Genomic DNA, 20,242 nt, shown 5'->3' with positions numbered 1-20,242 from the left:
TGAACACTCGCAGACATTCCCTCGCATCAGTTATGCATTCAAGCCAAGCTCCAAAACTCTGACTCTGACTCCGACTTCGACTCCGACTCATGTGTGCTACTGTGTCGTTCGAGCCATAAATTAAGCCAAGCGCCATCAGTTGTCATAATACTACAACGACTACGTCTACGACAGGCAATAGATAATTTTTATTGCTCATTCAAGTCATTAAACCCACAAGTCAAGTTGTTTAACATATACGAGTGTACTCGTTACTGGACTACCTAAGTTAGTGACGTCCACCCGCAATAAATTTCCCATCACATTATTAACACGTTAAGCTTGACTTGCAACGGCAGCTTTGCTCCCCCCGCTTCCTCCGCTTCATCTACATCTACATCTCCATCTCGTGGTGCTCGACTCAGTGGCTAGACAATTTTTGTGATTGAAATCTTTGTCTTTGTTTGTCGCTGTCGCTTTTGGCTCACGTTTCGAGCATAAAACTCGTAAAGCAGCGTTTATTTCTTTATGTTTCGTTTCGTTTTTGGTTTTGGGTTTTATTTTTGTTTCGTTTCATTTGTCTTTTCACACCTCAGCTAACAGCCTAATAATGCGCATACGCCCCGTTGTCGACGTTTAATGACAGCTTTGGGTCAAGCGATTGGCGGGATCATATTAAACTGATTAGCAGCTTATAGCGCCTCAATTAGTGATAATCTGATATATTATTAATGTTTTTATAAACACAATGCCTTCAGGCCATTTGTCGCTACTGGTTATAGGCACTTACCCGGATATTGTTGGACTTCTGTGTATTCCTGCAATGGAGCTGTAAGAGATAGAGAGAAAGGAGTTCAAGTTAGTTATAGGATTCTTTTTAGATAGATTATTTTGCTTTATTACGGCAGCATTTTATGGCGGCAATATCCGTTAGTCATGACTGCGAGTATAATAAATTAATTTATCTATTGCGATTACAGTGCAATGCCAGACTCTAATTGTAGTTGCATGCAATTGAAATTAGACGTGGCTTCAAACTTGCGTAGGTCGCTCGTTCTCGTGATAGGCCAGCGTTTGATAACAGGGCCCAAAGAGCCGTTGGCCAGCATGCAACAGGAGGCAACAGCAACAGCAAATTGCAACTGCAACATTGCTCGGCTTTGTGTGCGTGCAACGTGTTATTACCACATAATCAAAATTCAGCAAATGCAACAGCCAGAAGAGCAGCTGGCAGTAGAATAAGCCAAGTTATAATGGCACGTAGCTGGTGCTAGGCATGGCCCGTTTGCCCTGAGGATGGCTGCCTGTGTGTGTCCCACACCGAAGAATGAGGCAGGCAGCTCAACCCCGACCAACAGTCGCTAACAAATGGCTCAAACAAATTGTTTAAGCTGACAGTTAGCCGACGATGGAGACGGCAACGGCAAACGTCGACGGCGACGGTCACTTGTTGCTGCGGTGGCGTCTACTAGCACGCCAGCAACATGCCGCAACAACAGCAGCAACATGCAGGTAAAATGATTTGACAAATTGCACTTTATTATGAATGGGTTTGTTGTTTGCAACTGTTGATTAATTGCGTCTAGTTGAAGGGTTGACAATTCTGCACATATGTTTCAAATGTAGTCGTATGTATAATTTCCGCATAGTTTTGGGAGGTCTCAAATGCTCTGGCAACACAAATGGTAACGGCAAGAAAGCAAGATATTAGCTTGACCAACAAAACAAATCGCAGTGGCAAGCAGCAGGGGGCATGCCACTTGGCTGCTGTACGTCTCACTTATTCAAACTAACGGATGTAAATTACATTTTATGCGGTAAGAACAACAACAGCCACGACCGAACCTGGCAACGCATAAAAATTCACACATTAACTGTTAAGGATTGCCAGCCATAGAGCAATAGAGACAGAGAGAGAGAAAAAGAAAGAGGGATTGGCTGGACTCGCTAGCTGGCTGGCTGGTTGGCAATGGGAGTCAATCATGTAGCCGGTTCGCAGGCAGCTCTCGTCCGTAGTTCCTAGAGCAGTCCCCAATCCGCAATCCCCAATCCCCAGTTGCCGCCTTTTAATGCAAACTTATGCAACAATTTTCCGCTGCAAGTGCAACAACTAAAACATGCCCCATACGAGCTCGAGCAGCATCAACACGACAACAGGCAGCAACCAGCAACAACGACAACAACAACAACAAGAACGATCATGATGATGATGGCCAAGACGCATGAGTCGTTGTTTGGCTGCTTCGTTGCTGTTGCTGTTGCTGCTGCTGATGGTACACATCAAACATGGTCGTGTCGGTCCAACAAACAGAAGTCAGTCAGTCAGTTAGTCAGGCAGTCAGTCAGTCAGCTAGTCAGCTAGTCAGTTACTCAGCTAGTCAGTTAGTTGTTGCTGTGGTGTTGATTTGGCTGCAGCTTACAGCTACATTCACATGGGCAATAGCTTCGGGCCAAGCCAAAGTTGTTGGCGGCGTCGGTTGTTGTTGCTGCTGTTGTTGTTGTTGCTGTTGTTGCTGTTGCTGCTGCTGCCGCTGTCGCGAGAGTCGTGCATTTTGTTTATTCTAGGAAAGCGCGCGCGCGCTCGCGTCGCATCCCGAGCGTTGTATGGCCATGGCCATGGCTGGTTGCCTGCTCTTGCTGCAAGTTGAATGACCCGGTCGCGCATGTGTGCAAAAATGTGTACACAAACCATAAAATACAAGCCACTAGCAGGCTTTACTTACATACATAAGTAGGCCTAGTCTTAGGCCTAGGTGCCGTCTGAGACTGAGACTGACTCTGACTTCGACTTCCACTGCGACTTTGACTCTGTCGCCAGTTCTGACCAGGCTGCGGCACATGGGCACGCCTTTTGCTGGTTACGCTTTATTATTTAGTGCTGTAGGTGGATTTGGTCAGGCGACGGGACAACAGACAAACCACAGTGGCCACTGCGGACAGACGGACAGACAGACAGATGGACGGACAGACAACGTTTGGCATGTGAAAAGTAGAAGTTTCGCTAAATATTTGGTTGATAGCAATCGTTGCTTTTCCAATGCTTCGCTCTCTCTCTCTCTGTCTCTGTCTCTCACTGTGTGTGAAGATGCGGAAACGCAGGCAGTGAAATATTTGCCATGCCACAAATATTTCAAAGATTACAAAATAAACACAAATCTTCGTTGGCTTCCAAATGGTTTGTTGGTTTGCTTGGTTTCCTTGCTTGTTGGTCCCCCATGCGCCATTTTTGTCGATGTGCGTTTGCCAAACGCGGCAGCGACTACTTTACCGCTACTTCATGCGACCAGCAGCAACAGCAGCAACATCGGCAGCTGCAACATTGTGTTGCACACCCACAGCCAGCACGCCCCACATTGCTGTTGCAGAGAGAGAGAAGATATATGGGCAGCTGATAAGGTCGCCAAAGAACCGAGAACGCAATGCAACTTTCAATGGCTTTCTTTGGGTGACAATAGAGTTGGGCCTAACATTTGTGAGATGTGCACGTAATTAGAGCCAAAGTCAGGAACAATGCCAACGTGTGCAGCCCTCTGCAATAAATCGATCTATAATTGCAACTGTCGGTGCCTCAATTATGCAACTGCCAACAAAGAGCAAATGCAAATGCAGCTTGTTGTTGCTTCGGCTGCTGCTGTTGCTGCTGCTACGGCTGCAAAACAATTTCCATTTTCTATGGCCTTGATCACATAATTTCCATAATGCCGGGTCGATCAATATGGAGTGAGCGACAAGCTAACAACCCATGCCCATGCCCAAGTCCAAGTCCAAGTCTTTGGCCATGGCCTATGGCAATGGTTGAGTTAGCATTGGCTCTGTGTGTGCCGCCATATCATGTCCATGCATCAGCGTTGAAAGCAGCCAACTGGTAACTGGCAACTGGGGAGCAGAGCAAGAGGCGCCCTAACAATGCGCCCAGCAGGAGAAGCAGCCGCCGCGCACAGCAAATGAATTTGCGAGTAATTTAACATGATTATGTCGGCGACAAGGTAGCAATGTAGACGTTGCTCCTTGCTAGACCAAATTGGATGCAGTTGCGCAAGGCTCTTTAGAGACCTAGCTCTAACTCTGTGGCGTGACGCTGTGTTTTATTACCACGGCAGCCTAGACATGATTCGTTCTAAGTAAATTATGCCCGTTGGTCATGACGAGGATGCCGTGAAATTGCTGCTGACTGCCTTCTGCCTCTTCTCTGATTGTTGTTTGTGGTGCTATGCATATGAAACAATTACCAAGACATGCGGCTGTAGATGCTGCTGCTGCTGTTGCTGTTGCTGCAACCAAATACCAATCCTTTGGGGCCCTGTCTATATGTGGGCATTGTAATTGCTGTGCTCTAGCAGCAGGCAGCAGCTTGGCAACTCATATGCATATACTCGTATTTAGTGATCCTCGCAGCGATCCCTACTCCTCCCCCTCCTTGGCAACTAGGCAATGTCATTAGAGAGTCACTCAGTCAGGTTGTCAGGTTGGGGCAACTTTTGCTTTTTGCCATTGCTGGCTGCATCGACTGCAAATCTGACTGCTTAATAGATAATAATGAGTCTGCTCTGCAGCTCTAGGATGCAGCAGTAGGAGATGCAGCTGATGCAGCTGGTCTCCAGCAAGCAGCCTTAACCTTGAGGCGCTGTAATTAAGCAGTTAAAGGCGGAGTGCGAGACCTGCGCATAGTTTCCCACAGTTCGCTTTTTTTTTTTTTGTTGTTTTCGGGATGCTAGTCAAAGTCGTTGGCTGCTCCTCCTTCTCCTGCTTGCTGATTTTTTATGTGTCCTGTCTTGGGCTTGATTTGTTTTGATTGCTCTGCGTGGCTTTAATGAGCCCCCATCGGGGCCATCAATCTGCCTTGGCTGCCTGTCAGTATTGTATTTGTAATCTTGTACTTGTATTCCTGCTGGCCATGGCTAATCACAGATCCACTCTTCTACTCGACTTCTTCTTCTACTGCTGCTGTTGTTGCTGCTGCTGTTGCTGATATATCATAATTTTGTTTGTGCAATTTTAGACAAATTCTTATGGCGTCCGTAACGGACGCAACAAACAGCAGACAAACAAATTGTCGTTTCCCGATCAACGCCTCCCGTGTTGGCATCGCCTCGCTCTGCATTCAATTATTACACCGCTAGCTGTTATTGATAACAGCGCATTGATTACTGCAATTGCAAAAGACGACTCCACTCGACTCAACTCGACTCGACTCGAGTGCTTGCCAAAATAACAGACAAGCTATATAATCAAGCAGCGAGCAAACGAAGCCCGGTCTTTCAGTGTGCAGCTTCCTCTGCAATTGCCTGCCACAAAGTTGCAAGTGGCGCGGCGCATGCGTAACTGTTTATTAATTTGAGTTTAAGTTTGAATTTGGCTAACAGTTTGAGACACAATCACGACTCGGGTGCATTTGGTGCACTCAAGCGCGTGTCCCCAACAGCAGATTCAACTCGAACTCGAACTCCAACTCGAAGTCCAACTCCAGCTGCGATCTGTTGACATGGCAAGCAGCGGAAGATTGATGATAATGTCCACGGGAAATTCTCACGTTTGGGGCGACTTTGGCTTGTGGCCGATTCAATTAAGTACGGTGCCACAGAAGACACAGATACAGACACAGACACAGACACAGGTCTGTGCACAGTCATGTGTCTGCCTCATTTGGTAAAACATTCACGTGGCATTCGAGCGCTAATTGCTTGCCCCCTCCCTCTCCGCTTCGACAGCAGCTGGCGATTTGTATCTACTCCCACGACAGGCATGGCATTTAGCTAATGATTAGCCAGCTTAGATAGTGGCGGTGGCGGTGGTTGTGGAAGCGGTGGCAATTGCGTGTTAGCCAAGTGCAGAATTGGTCATAGAATAAGCTTGGCTCAAGCATAAAATTCAATGTGGCCAAAACGCACAAAGCGCAAAAGCAAGACACACAGAACAAAAGATCAGCAAAGCGATAATTATACAAGGTATTAGTTCATTTCTTCTCTTCACTCTCGCGCTATCCCTTTCCCTCTCTGTATCTGTATCTCTCCATCTAGTTAGTGGCCGTTGCTAAGTGACTTAACATGACCCACAGTTGGAGACTTGAGACTGGGAGACTGGAGACTGGCGACTTCATAGGGTTTGCCATGCGTAAAGGTGCCAGGCTGGCAGCCAGTAGAAGTAGAAGAGTCGGGTTGATTGAACCCCCAAGCATTGAAGCCAAGCTTTGGTCTTAGACGTTGCTCTTTGGCTAGTCTCGAGTTACACACAATTGAAATGCTGTGGGAAGTCATTGCACCATGCGATAAAGATCTGTGTAAAAATGAGCAGCGACAGCAGCAAAGTGTTCTGCTGTTCAGAACACATGGCTAATTACCATTCTTTTCGCTGGAAAGACTTTCCGTCTTAAATAGTGTCAAAATGTAGTCTTCAGCGAAGCGCAAATTTAAGTCTAAGCTACCGGTCAGAAAGGGTTTTTTTTTTGGACACCCCATCATAAACACTAATTAAGACAGAAGCTGGCAAAAAAACAAAAAACAACACCGAAATAAATATGGCAAAACGGCAGCCTGTTCCAAATTAGGTCAGATCTCGACTAATTGCCATAAATATATATACTTATATATTTACATAGTCGTAGTAGTGAATCAAGTCAACAAATGTTTGCTGAACGCTTTGCGCGGGGCTATTAATTAGCATTTTGAACACGTTTTTAGAGCGACGACAACGACAACTTGTTGTACAAATAGCAAAATTAGCATATTCACGCCAACAGAGCTGCATAATATGCCAAAAACACAGCGTTTGATATCTGTATATAAATAGAAACAAACTCAAAGTGACGTCTCACGGGGCTGGCCGAAGACAGGTTCAAGTTCAATGACATCAAACAATAACAACGATAACACAGAAAAACAATGAAGAAACAAAAGCAGCACATACTATCATACTATATAATAATATGAGCTATGGTTATGCCATCAAAAGAGTCGTAACTATATAGTAGAGTACTCTCTTTTACATTAGACTGTGTATATCATTCCCTTCGACCTAATCGCAATGGGAAATCTGGAAAATCTGTAAACTGAGAATGAGAATGAGAATTGTTGTTACTTCACTTTTAAAGCCCGCCGGCGTTTTGCTCTACTAAACAGAATTTCATTTGCATTTTCTGTGTTGTGTTGTGTTGTGTCTTGTGCATTGTACATTTCACATTTGGCTGCTGTGTCTGTGGCTCCATAAAAAGTTGGCATTACTTGGAAGTTGCAGCAGCTGAGAATTACGGCAATCACATTGGGAATAGAACAGGCTAAAGCCATTTCATTGTCAAGGCAACACAACGTAAAAGGGGAGGAGAGAAGAGAGAGAGAGAGAGAGATGCAAAGGCGTTAATGGCCAAATTGTGTAATTTCTGTGGTTGCAGCCAAGAATGGAGTTTTGTTGCAATTGCCAAATGGAAGGCTGGCTTACCAAATGTTACCGTTACACACAATTCAAATTGCTGCCAGAGAGTTAACCGCAAACGCCACTCGCACTCACTGATTATTTACTTTAATGAAATTAAACCCCGACCTTGTCGCAGGAAGTTGAAAATTTTAACGCTGATAAAAATCGAAACGCTTCCGTCAGTCTCTAAGAAGACTTCAACTCTTAGTTCACACGATACGATCAGCAACCAGAATAACATAGCTGCTGTGGGTAACATTTAATTGAAATCAAGTGCAGTCGAGAGTTGAAGTCAAGTCGAGCCCTTTTCTGGCTCGATCCCTTGGCTTGACTTCGCTGCTGCTTAATGGCTAAATCTGGTCAATGGCCTCTTCATCGAGTGTGCTGCGAGTGGCTCTCGCGTGGGTTAAATCAAAACAAATTAAGTGCCTCTTCTCAGCTGAGCTGAGCGAGTAATATAAATGTGTTTTTTATGGCTGCAAAGTCAGGGCCAATTTATCATCACAGTTTTTGATATAACTTTGAAGCTGGACTCCGCTTATGTTTGCTTTTTGTGTGCCGTTTTGTTTGCCGTTCTTGACAAATTGATGAACGTCTTGGGGCGTCGTTGGTGGGCCGCAAGCAACATACATATGTATTCTTATAGTAGTAATAAGCCGATGCTTATTTATGGCCAACAGACATTGACTCTCTTCTAATTGTGTCACCGTCGAAAGTTGGCATCGTTTTTCAACAAAAAACAAAATCTGCATGACTCTTCATCCTGTTCGAATCTCACGCTCAGCTCAGCGTGGGGCTCGTGTGGGCCGCGCTTTAACCCGCAAGTTCGTGATCTCTTGTTGCTGCCTCAAGTGGCTTACGAAATTCTTGAGCTACGCAGCCACAACAAAATATATAGAAACTTCTTTCTATCAATGGTCAATGGTCAGCGACTTTGGACCGACGGTGTTTGTGCCAGGCAAATAAGCCGCAACTATTGGTATTTTGGTATACACAGCCACAGTCACAGCCATAAGTATGCGCACACACATCGCTTGTTGGAGACAGTGTCAGCGACGACAGCGACAGCGTGTTTGCATACGAAATACTTAAGATTGCCGCAATGATGCACACATGAAGCCACGCTGCCACGCCTCGAACGCCTACTTGCCACAATCTTGGACTCAGTCTTGGTCTCATGTGTCTTGGCCACAGCCACATCGAGTGTCGAATACCGTTGGCATTGTGCTATCAACAAGCTGATAAGCACTTGACATTGAACCTGGCCAAAATGTTAATTATATGCGCGTGGCCAAAATCAAATCTTGATTGCTGCTCAGCTTAGCTGAGGCTGTTTTTTTTTTTTTTTTTGCTTTCAGACTGGTCTCTTCTTCCCTTCTCTCTGATATCATCAGCGTTCAGTCATGCAATTAATACTTGAGCATAATGATGTATGCCTCACAGTCTCAGTAGCCTCTTCAGAAAGTTGCGCCAATAGTTTTGTGGTGAAGAAAAAAGGTACACAACAGTTCTGAGCCAAGCTAATACAAGTTAATTAAGCGCGTCAAGTGGCAATAAAACCCAAATGCCATTTAACTTCCGCAACTTCAAGCTTTGTGGCTTAACTTAGTCTCTGCCCATAAACAGCCGATTTATATATGCGCAATTAGCAAAAAAAAAAATAATAATAATAAAAAAAATGTGAACGCTCTGCGCCTCAGCGTGTTCTAATGCCTTTGTAATTGGTTATAAATTAAGCAATCAGGAAAGCGTCATCAAAAAATACTATAAGTATATTATAGTATATATGATACCTGTGCCACACAGTGTATGGCATTAATTTGATGAGCTTTCAAGTTGAAAAGGCAGCTGGCCAATAATCAGGTAAGAGGCAAAAACCAAGGAAGAGGAAGATTGCTAGCCTCTTCAATTAGACACAGCGCATCAGCATATAGTAGTAAAAAAAAATACTCAAGTTCAGTGACTGTGATCTATCAGTATCGTAGCGAGTAGATCGTATAAACCCAAGTACTTTCATTGGTGTCAATTGGCCAGCCTCCAATCAACTGGCAGCAGCTAAGTATCAGGTGAGAAAGGAGCGAAAGACTGAAAGACACCTGAGAAAAATATTAAGGGGAACTCTCAAATCATGTTCGAAATTGATTGATGAAAACGCCCCACGAAACCGAAAATTTCAGTCAAAAGTCAGCAACGAGGCGCGACGAGAGTCTTCTCGAAAGTTGCCGTCTTCTTCTCTTCAGTTTTTTTTCTCTGTATTTTGTGGCTTATAAAATAATGATAATGTGTTGCGGCTACCGAAGCAACTGTGTGCTGACAGCCAACGATGACGGCGATTTCAACTCTGGCAACTCGCAAACTCGCAACTCCAGCTTCAACTACAAGTTTGTAGCTTTTGCGCTGTTGTTGGTCCATTAACTTGGCTGCCAGCTAAACTCAACTGAACTGAACTCGACCTTGAGCTTGAATTAAAACTTGAACTTGGGCAGCTTGAAAAATTGCATAAGACATTTTGCGCTGGCCGCTGGCCAACTGCGTTTAGGCTTTAACTGTAAAGGGTAGCCACGAAAAATAATAAATAATAAGTCAGCAACTTAATATTTGCACAGCATTGCCAATTGCCAATTGATGTTCGATGTTCGAGTCGATTGGAGGACTCGGACTTTTAGTGATGACGCAAAATGGCACTTGTTGTGAAGTATTTGAACATGTTTTGGATCGAGGCATATTAATCATGGCTACGGAATGGAATACATATCGCGCTAGCTTTTGATATTGATTTATTATTATGTTGAAAGCCGCAAGCGAGTGTTGAGATACAAATGTATCGTCGAGATACACTTAGTCAAGTGTGTTGAGTCACTGCCAGCCAACAAAATGTACATACGTGTTAGGTATCTATTATTATGATGGAACAATTCAATTACCAGACAGATTCTTGCCAGTAACCTGAGCTCTCTTTCGCTCTCTCTCTCTTTCTCTCTCTTTCGCTCTGTGAAGTTCATCAAACTCAAGTGAGACGCGTTTTGTTTGCTTGTTACGAGCAGTGTAACAGTTGGGAGTCTGTACTTCGAAGTGTGTGTGTGTGTGTGTGTATACCACATTCTTAGGTAGGCGGCAAAGGGTGCTGGAAAAGCGCCCATTGATTTAGCTACGACTATGTTATATATGAAGTTCCCAGCAGCTCACGCTTCAAAGCTCAACGATCTCTTTCTGCCATTCACAAAAAAAACGAATCATTACAAAATGTTTTTCACTTCGTTCTTTTTTTTTTGGGATTTTTTTTCGGCTTGAATTTCCATATGCAGCGTGCATGTGTTAATGAAAATTCCAAGAATCGAAGGCTGGCTGCATCGGTGCTAAATGTGGGTCAACAACAAGACTAACTGACTGACTGACTGACAGACAGACTGACGGACGAACTGACTTTGACTATTGTCGCCTATCGTTTGGCTATCGTTTTGACTAGGCCAAATCAGTCAGTCGCAGCTTGTTTATTGAATGCCCATTAAAGAATGCCATCCCACTTTTAGGTCTCTCTCGTCTATTCGGTTACGGCCTGACTTTGACTTGAACGTCGAAGACGACTTCGACATGGTTTGCGACTGTGGATTTTGGGTTGTCGTTTTTGGGTTTTTCTCGTGTTTGCATGTGATTGACTTGTGGCTAGTACCGCAGTCAGTCAGTCAGTCAGTCAGTAACTACACATGGGAGTTGTCTGACCGATATTCTGCATTCATGAGAAATGCTGCTTATTTCCTGTATTTCTTTTCGGGTTTATTTGCCATAAACTTTTGTTTAACCAACTCGTTAAATTGTATGCACTGCTGCCCCGTTAGACTTGTGCCTTTGATTGCTGCACCTTCAAACTGTTTTTGGAGGTGGAGGCGGAGGCGGGGAGGAAGGAGGGAATGTGAAAGTTAACACCTCATTTTTGAGCAGATGCATCTGAAAAATGTATTTGGCCCACCCATTTGAGTGAGGCCATTAGCACTCGATCTTTATTTATAGCGAATGCGAAGGGAAAAAGGCATTTGCTTAATCGTAATTGGAACTGCAAATGTATCTCTACTCAACTTGCACCCTCGCGTTGCAAATGAAATTGGTCATTGCATTCAATTTCAGTTTCAATTTAAATGGCAACGCATGACTCAATTGAATTTTTCGGACACCCCAAACATTCATTTGTGCCTAATTGAATTCGTTTTTGTGCAAACTCAGAGGATGACCCCTGACCCCGGACAAGTGCAATGCCAGCTGTTGCCAGCTGATGGCAATTTGTCACAGCAGCAGCAGTGACTGTTTTAATTAGCCTTCAGCCTGCCAAAATATATCGACAAGTGGGACGCGTCCGAAGGCTCGGCTCAAATGTGCAAATTTATGGCCAACAGATAATAGAGAACGACCGAATGACATCGCATATGTGAGCAATCCAATCCCTGGTTGCGGAGGGTTGCGGTTTGGTCTGGCTTTAAGCACTTAGATACTTAGAGGATACTTAGATACTTAGCCTGGGCCTAACTGTAATTTATGTTGACATAATAAACCACTTACCGGCTTGCGTTAACGCTGGCAGCATCATCAGCAGCATGGCCAAACCAGACCAACACACCAGCTCCTCGAGTCCCAGCGGACTCGAACGTTTTCTTGTCATGGCTTTGCTTGTGTGTGTAACTGCAACGAGAGTGAGAGAGAGGGGGGAAATATGTACTTTAGTATGTGCTTTTCTATTCATTATTATTATGAGGCTGTCGACTGTCGATTGATCCATTAGATCTTTGACACCCTGAAATGCCGACGTTTAACCCTTTCACACAGAACAGAATAACAACAGCAATCAAATCGAGCCACAATATGTTCCTTAAACGACGGCACTTCATTAAAAAAGCATGACAGGGCACATGTCCTTTGCTTTCCTTTCCATTCCATTTCTTTTCTTACTTGGTTTTTTTTTACAAATATTTCAATAGCCTCAACTGCTCGACAAAAGCAATTTACGTGCACAAACAGCAAGCAAACATTTTTGGGAGGGTTTGAGATTTTTGTTGTGCACCGTTTGTGTTGACAGTGAGAGATGCCACCAAGCAACCACCACCAACGGTCAAGGGAGTGTGTAGGGGAAAGCATCCCCTCGCTGTGTGTGTGTTTGTGTCCTGTGACTGGATGTTTTTCTTGAATTGTTTGCGGAAATCACTTGTTTGCTGATTTGACAGATGTGCAATTTTCCCTGACATCGCTCGCAGGCTCAATTGTTGCCGGATGACAGCAAAACTTTGCTCTCTGTAAGAGGTCAGCCAAAGCTATATATAGTACCACTATATATACCTATATATAGAGATGAAAGTCGTCATGTTGCGGCTGTGTATTAAACTTGTAGTTCTCTGATTGAAAATGTCAGCTACACGCCCAAAAATACGAAATACGAATCAAGTTAGAGCCAACATCAGTTTACTTTTGTTGTTTGGGGGGAATTCTCCTTTTCTCCCTCCCCACTCCACGAAAGTTGCCCTCAAGGCGAGAAGTAACGGTTATAATTAGCTGGGGCAGCGGCAGCGGATATCACAGCCCATATCAGTTGACATAATGCCATAAAAGATTCGACTCTAGTACGTTTCATATTTTCGTTTATTAGCCAAAGTTTGTTTCGCTTTTTTATTTGCTTTTATGCGCCTTTAATCAACTCCCAGGAGATGCAACACGTGAGTGCCGTCGCATTTGCACTTTGCTGTTGGGGTTGCTGCCAAAACCAAGACGTGCCTTTTGCCGAGGGGAGGCGACACAAGAAATATGAGTGGGAGGAGGGGGCGTGGTTGTAGGTGGAGGGGGCGTGGATGCGTAAGTTATACAATTTCATACATTAGCCAAAAAGCAAAGAAAACCAATAAAAACGTATGAAAATAATACGACTGCAAAACAGTGGGACAATTGCGCGAATTTGACGACACAATTTATCGATAAGTACATGATGCATGATTTATCGCTGGTCATTTGATAGGGAGTCGTCACATTGACCTCTCTCTTGCCCATTTGTTCATTTGCTCTTCATTTGAAATCCGAGTTGCATTTGCTCGCTAACGAAACAAGCAAACAACTGAAGCAACAGCAACAGCAACTTTTGCGAGTCCACAGAGAGCGCGATGTTGTCTCATCATAAATGCGCGAAATGTGCTCATTAAAATGCAGGGAAACGGCACACAGGCGAGTTGCAAGTTGCAAGTTGCTCGCTGCAAGTTGCTCGTTGCAGCCCCTGGAGCCACAAATTGCATTGCTGCGTGCTGTGGCAGAAGCAAACATCAAGGTGTATGCAACACACGAAACCAAGTTGAAAGATTGCTCCGTTGTGGCTGCCAACGTTTCGCTCTCTTCAGTTGATCTGCGGCTCAGCTTTAGTTTGCGGCATTTTGATGACGAGTTGACATGACGAGCGACAATAACAATAATGATAATCTCACACGGGGCCGCCGTTCAAATGATGATAATAATGATGCTGCTGCTGTGGTTGCTGTTGTTCTTGCTGTAACTGGCAACTGGGCAAACTGACAACGGAAGCGACACAAACTGGCCATTAGTTGCTGGCCAAAATGGCACTTGTTCTAAAGCTATTAGCAACACACACGAACACGATGGCTAGCAACATGTGCTGGCAACTTGTTGCAGCAATTATTGTAGCATCTGCAGCAGATGTTGCTGTCGCTGTTGCTGTTGCTGTGGTTGCTGCTGCTAAATGGTAAACAATTTTACGGCAGCATTGAGTATTTGGGTTAAGACCAAATAAAGGGGTGGTCAGCCAGCTGGCCAAGCGAGTGTGTGTGACACAGAAATACGTTTTGTGAATGAAGCGTAGATGCCGCCAAAAAGTCAGTTGCACTCTACACACACACACACTCACAACTTTTACCCAATGCCAAAAACAATTGCCCAAAAGCAGCCACAAAGAAAGAGACAGTGACGAGACGCAGAGAGAGCGGGAGAGAGAGAGGGGTTGAGTGGCAGACACACTAACACATAACGCTAAAAAGAAATATCGGTCATGGGAAATTTGCAAAAGCAACAAAAAAATAGAAGACTACTCGAGACAAGCCGAGGGCCGAATGGCAATGTATCATCATCAGCTGCAGCAGCCTCTTGACCAACAATGGCAAGCCGTTGCCGTTGCTGTTGCTGTTGCTGTTGAGATGCGTTATGCAGGCAAGCCAGGAGAGCAGGAGAGACTTGCAGGCGACTTGCGTCGTTGGCTCATGCGTGCAGCAGAGATGAGAGACGACGAACTAGAAATGCAAATGTTTACACAGCCACCCGAGTCGAAGAGGAAGACTGAAGACTCAGCTCACAAAGCAAAAGGGTAAGCACTGGACAGGCAACTGTTTAAGGTTTAAGCATTGGCTCCATTCTGGGGAGAGGGGAGTGGGGGAGGTAGCCTCCTCAGCACACTAATATAAATGTATAGCAAAAGGCTGAAATTTACATTTTACAGTGCCTCAATGGAGGGTGGGAAAATTTCCACATGCGGCAAACATTTTGACAGTGGAGAAGAAAACTTCGTTAGCATATTGTATCAAAAGGTGTCTCTTGTTAGAAAGAGCACTGAGGAAGAGACTGAGACTAAGGTTGAGACTGAGACTGAGACTAAGGCTGAGAGCTGTCTCTTGTCGATTGTCTGTTGCACTGTTGTCTGCTGTTGTCTGCTGCTGTCGACTGCTGTCAGTTGCATCTTGAGATTTGTACCATGACCCACAAATATACTTTGGCGCACGCATCTAACAAGCGACCCAGCAGCGATGCAGCGATCGATGCAGCTGGCAATTTGCAACTGCAACTGCGATGCGGCTTTAATTGGATTCTGCTGTGGTATCAAATTGACATTTAGCACACAATATGCGGCTGCAATTCCAATCGATACCGATCCCCATCTTCGCTTGCAGCTGGTTGCTGGCTCCTGGTTGCTGACCTCTCTCAGTCGGGCCAGGCAATCAACATTGGCATCCACATTTCCCCCCTTTCTCTCTCTCTGTCTCTCTCTTGATGCTGTTGCCAATTGCTTTGGCTAGCTTATCGCATTACACATTGATTGCTGCTGTTACCTCAGTTGTTGCTTGGCGTTAATTTGGTTTTGTGTTCTGTGTTCGCATTGGCCATTTAACGGTTGCTGCGGCAGCAATTGCAAATTGCATTTTTTTTGTCTTGACTGCATCATAAATCTGCCCTAACACCTAACGCATACTTTTGGCCAATTTGTGGCTTGCCACTTTCCAGCGACCCTTCTGACAAATTTGCATATAATCGAGCTACAAATATTGCACCAATGAACCAGCTTGAACTCTCGACTCGACTCCACTCCACTCGACTCAACTCGACTCGACTCGACTTTGGCCTTACGAAATGATCGACCTTGCAGCTGAAGAAGTTGGCGACTCGCTGTGCAGCAAAATTAATAAAGCTTTGGCCGCACGATCGACAAACATAACGGTGTCTAGTGGCAAAGTCGGGCCGTGGCAACAAACCAAAAAAACAACAAAAACAAGGAAGCTAAGGAAATGTACTCGACTTTGAGATACCCGCTACGCATTTTGAATAAGAGAAAAACTTTGTGGTATTAGTTTTAAAAAGTACCAAATAAATATACCACAAAAAAAAACAGAAATGTATATAAAATGGCTACATTCGGTATATTTATATAGTACTATATTAAAAATATATCATGAAGTGATAAAGTACTTAATTTAAAATATACCATGGAGTGAAAAATATACCAAATTGTCAACCAAAGCAGCTAAGCGGAGGCAGAAGTGGACGGGACAACAACTTTAAACAAATACCACCAAAATACTAAAAATATACCAGATGCTATACATTGAAAATATACCATAGAGTGCAAAATATACCAAATTGTTAACCCAAGTAACTAAGCGGAAGTGGAAGTAAGCGTGGAAAAATTGAAACAAATATACCAATATACTAAAGATATACCAAAGGCTATATTTGGTATATTTATATAGTACTATATTAAAAATATACCATGGAGTTATATAGTACTACGTACAAAATATTCCTTGGACTGATAAAGTACTACATTCCAAATATACTATTGTATAATGTGCAAAATATACCAGATTGTCAGTCAAAGTACTAAGTCCTGTAGGAACTAGACGTTTATGCTCCTACAAAACTATGGAGGCACTAACTTATAATACCCTTCTATCCTATGGGGTAGCGGGTATTGAAAAGCAAACAAGCAAAAGGCAAACAATCGCGCCAAATGTAAACTATGCCTCACAAGTCCGAGAAGACGAGTCGAGTTTGAGTCGAGTCTTTTCCTCGGCAAGAGTTTCCTATACAGAGAGTTGGAGTCGCCAGCAACTGAGTCGCTGAGTCACTTGTCAGCGACAATGCGGAAGCTGTTGCTGTTGCACGAGCAGCGTGCCCAGTGCCGCCAACGCCAGCAACAACAACAGCAACAACAGCAGCAACCACAGCAACAACAACAGCAACAGTTGCTGCTGCAGCTTGTAGGCAATTTGCCATTTTGTGTGGCTCTTGGCTTTGGCCAACAGCTGAACTGGATTAGTTGCTAGCTGGCTTGTTGGCTCTGCTTTGATTTGTGACAAATCTTGATGCCAGCTACCGTGCTGCTGTTGCTGCTGCTGCTTGCCTGCAGCATGCAACAACTGCCACACCATATATGTATGTGCAACAGCAGCAACTTTAGTTTGTGGTGTTGGGTCAGTCAGCACACAGATCGTGTGCTGATTTGATGTCAGCATAAATTCTACAGCGCGTTGTTTTTTTTTCGCTTTTTTCAGTCAGTTTTTTGTTGCCACAAATTTCTCTTTTTCTTGGGGTCAAGTTTGTTGCCAGGCAAAGAAGCGAGAAGCGTTCTAATTTCACTGCTGCAGCTGCAGCTGCACTCGCTTAATTTAAGTTAATTCTTTTCTTTCTCTGTGATTTGACTAATGACCCAACGCTTTTTTGTTCTCTAATTAAAAGCTATAAAACATTATGACACATTGTGAGCGAACGTCCGATACGTGTTTGTACATTTGAAACCTCAACAACAACAAAAAAAACCTAAATCTTTGACTCTTTTTTTGGATCGACACCCACACGTGTTGCTTGTCAATGTTATACAACATTCAAAAGTCTATTTTGCGAAATTTGCAGCAACAAACATCGAAATTCATAGTCAAAGCGGGCAGTTGAATTGTCGACTTTATTGATTTTGGCCACGATGCGCAAACTGGTTCTAATTATGCCAGACAGTTGAGTTGAACTGTCCTCCTTCCTCCCCCTTCTCAGGCATCTCTCAATGCCCAATTACAATAGTTGTTGCCCAGTAGCCGAAACAGAAAACAGTTAGTAAACGTTTGCTTGTTTTTGTTTTTTTGGCTACGTGATTTGTGAGTTCAATTTTTGAAAAGTGGATCATTGCGCGCGTTTTTGGCGCGTTTCTGAGCAGAGAGTACAGAGAGCAAAGAGAATTGAGTTGCTGCTCATTAATATGATTACTCATGACTGTGTAATTTGCAGTCGCGTAAATAAGTGAAGTGTGTGCCAAAAATTTGTTGTTCGATGATGGGGATTGAGATGATGCTCAATTCAGTTTGGACACAAATGGGGAAATGCCCGGATATAAGTTGATTCGCAATTGCGTTTATTTAAAGCCATGTGATGTCATGGATTCGAATTGGAATTGGAATTGAAGTTGCGACTTGTGGAATTGGTATTGGAATTGGCGTTTTTCAAAGGTTCAATCTGCAAGTCAGCAAGACGCGATCATGAGAACTAAACTGACTCATTGATTGGCCAGCTAAAGCTTAGAGCCTTAGAGCCAAGATAAAGATGTTAATGCCTTATTGTGCGAACGCAGCTCGAAAGCACCAATTGAAGCTCAGTGAATAAACAACAAGCTGGTCCCTACACACACAGAGAGTGTCTTCCTGGCACCCAGACAAAGACGAAGACGAAGGTGAAGACTGAGGATAGAGATAGAGTAGAAGCGAAGACGCTTCGAGGAATTCACTTGACTTGGCCAGTCTAATGCTTCAACCAGGAAATGCCAATCAATGGTAGGAATATGCGTTTTGCCTTGATACAGAGAAACTCCTCTCGTGGAGCACTCAGGCAGGCAACACACACACACACACACACAGGCCACAAGTTGTTGCAAGTTGTTGCAAAGAGTCGCCTCGACAGCGGCCTCGACCAAAACAAATAAATTAAATATTGCATTAAAATGTACAAAATGAAAAACGTTGCCTTTTTCAGCTGATTTGAGGCAAGCGAGAGAGCTAGACAGAGACAGCTATATGAAGAGGAAAAGAGAGAGGGAGAGGGAGAGAAGTTGTGACTGCATAGCGGAGACTTGGGCAGGGTTCAAAGCTGTGCCTGTCAACTTGAAATCGCACGTTTTCCTACGCGCTACAAAGTCGCGTCGCCGATCAAGCCCAACCTGTGTATGTTGTGTATGTTGTGTGTGTTGTCCAGACCAGACTTCTCTCTCTCTCTCTCTCTCTCTATCTATCTCTGTCTCTCTCGCTCTGTGCCCTCTTCGGACGTTTGCGAAATGTGCTAAAATATGCATAAACAGCTAAGGAACAGAGGAACGTTGCTGCCGCTGCAAGTTGCAAGTTGCTGGAGTTGAATCTTTTGCTGTTGGCTGCATATGAGTGAGTGTTTTAAATCATGCTGCCTGCCAAAGTCATGATTCATATACCGTTAGCTGCTCATTTCCACACAAATACGAGAGTAAATGCCGAAAAGGAAGAGACTAAGACCAAGGCGAAGATCAAGACCGAAGTCGAAGACTCTCCACTTGAGAAATAATTCAAAAGATCGACGGACTAAACGGCGCCTGTGGCTATCGCATCAACCTCATCCTCATCCTCATCCTTGGCGAAGAGATCGCCAAGAGATCTTCTATAGATTCGACAGATCACAGGTGCTTTAACGTCCCAGCTTCTAATATGCTGCTGCTGCATATTAATCACCCAGTTTACAGTTCACTTTTTTTTTTAATTTTTATCCCGGTCCCGCATAAAATTGCCACGATTTTCTTCTCAATATATTTGTTGTTTGTTGGCTTTGGAAATTGTTACACGTGCAACGAAATAATTAAAATGATGGGCCATCATTAACAGATTGAACGTGAGATTTGGCTGGGGCCAAAGAAAAAGTAACTCAAACACACACACAGAAATATTTTGTTGCCAGTTTCACTTTTATTTGACTTCCTGAAACGAGTTTACTTATCGTCATGCGTAATGCAAATGAAAGTGTTCTCTCACTAAACGCTGCCATTAACATTTAGTTAAAAGGGCTAAGCAAAGGAAAGTGGTCAAACAGAGTTTTTGGCCAGAACCCTTTCACAGTTGCCTTGCGGCATATTTTTGTGTTGTTGGCTTTGCTTTCGGCCTCTGTTCATTGCACTTTAAACTCGGGGTTATCATTAAAAAAAAAAAAAAAAAAACGTTGCTTCCGAGAAGGTTTTTTCTCTCTATCTCTCTCTTTCTTTCAACAATAACAAAAAGCCAAATGAAATGAAATTGAATTTCATGGCTGTCATCTTTTTTTGCTTTTTGGGGGTATTTCAGTTATTACGCAGACATCATCTACTCGTTAGCAGCAAGTGGCTATTAAAAAACAAGTCAACATTGTTTTGCGTTGGGCCTATTAAACGTGTCGGGTTCTTAGAACTCTCGCAGCAGGTTTTTCCGCATTTACGAGTCGTTTTTTGTGGCAAGGAGGGAGTGAGGAGAAAAGAGGTGGAAAGTGCTGTGTGTGTGGCGGTTAAGTCTAATTAAAGAGCATGTCCGGTATGCGCCCACAGCCACAGCAGCATATTGCTCTGGTCTATGCCAAACTA

The 20,242-nt window shown here is 43.9% G+C and overlaps 1 protein-coding gene across 1 annotated transcript in view; it reads right to left on the bottom strand.

The window, feature by feature from the left end:
- The window catches only part of LOC117574286 (mucin-17), a 37,121-nt gene that overhangs the window by 9,376 nt on the left and 7,503 nt on the right, over window positions 1–20,242 (bottom strand). Inside the window, exons 2-3 of the mRNA XM_034258037.2 lie at window positions 11,938–12,057; window positions 770–808 (exon numbers count right to left, since the gene is read on the bottom strand). Coding sequence (XP_034113928.1) covers window positions 770–808; window positions 11,938–12,037 — 139 coding nt within the window. The 5' untranslated portion in view covers window positions 12,038–12,057. The remainder of the gene's footprint in view (window positions 1–769; window positions 809–11,937; window positions 12,058–20,242) is intronic.

This window comes from Drosophila albomicans, chromosome 2R (genome assembly GCF_009650485.2).
Source record: "Drosophila albomicans strain 15112-1751.03 chromosome 2R, ASM965048v2, whole genome shotgun sequence".
Taxonomy (NCBI): domain Eukaryota; kingdom Metazoa; phylum Arthropoda; class Insecta; order Diptera; family Drosophilidae; genus Drosophila; species Drosophila albomicans.
This window is presented reverse-complemented; position numbering and strand designations above follow the sequence as displayed.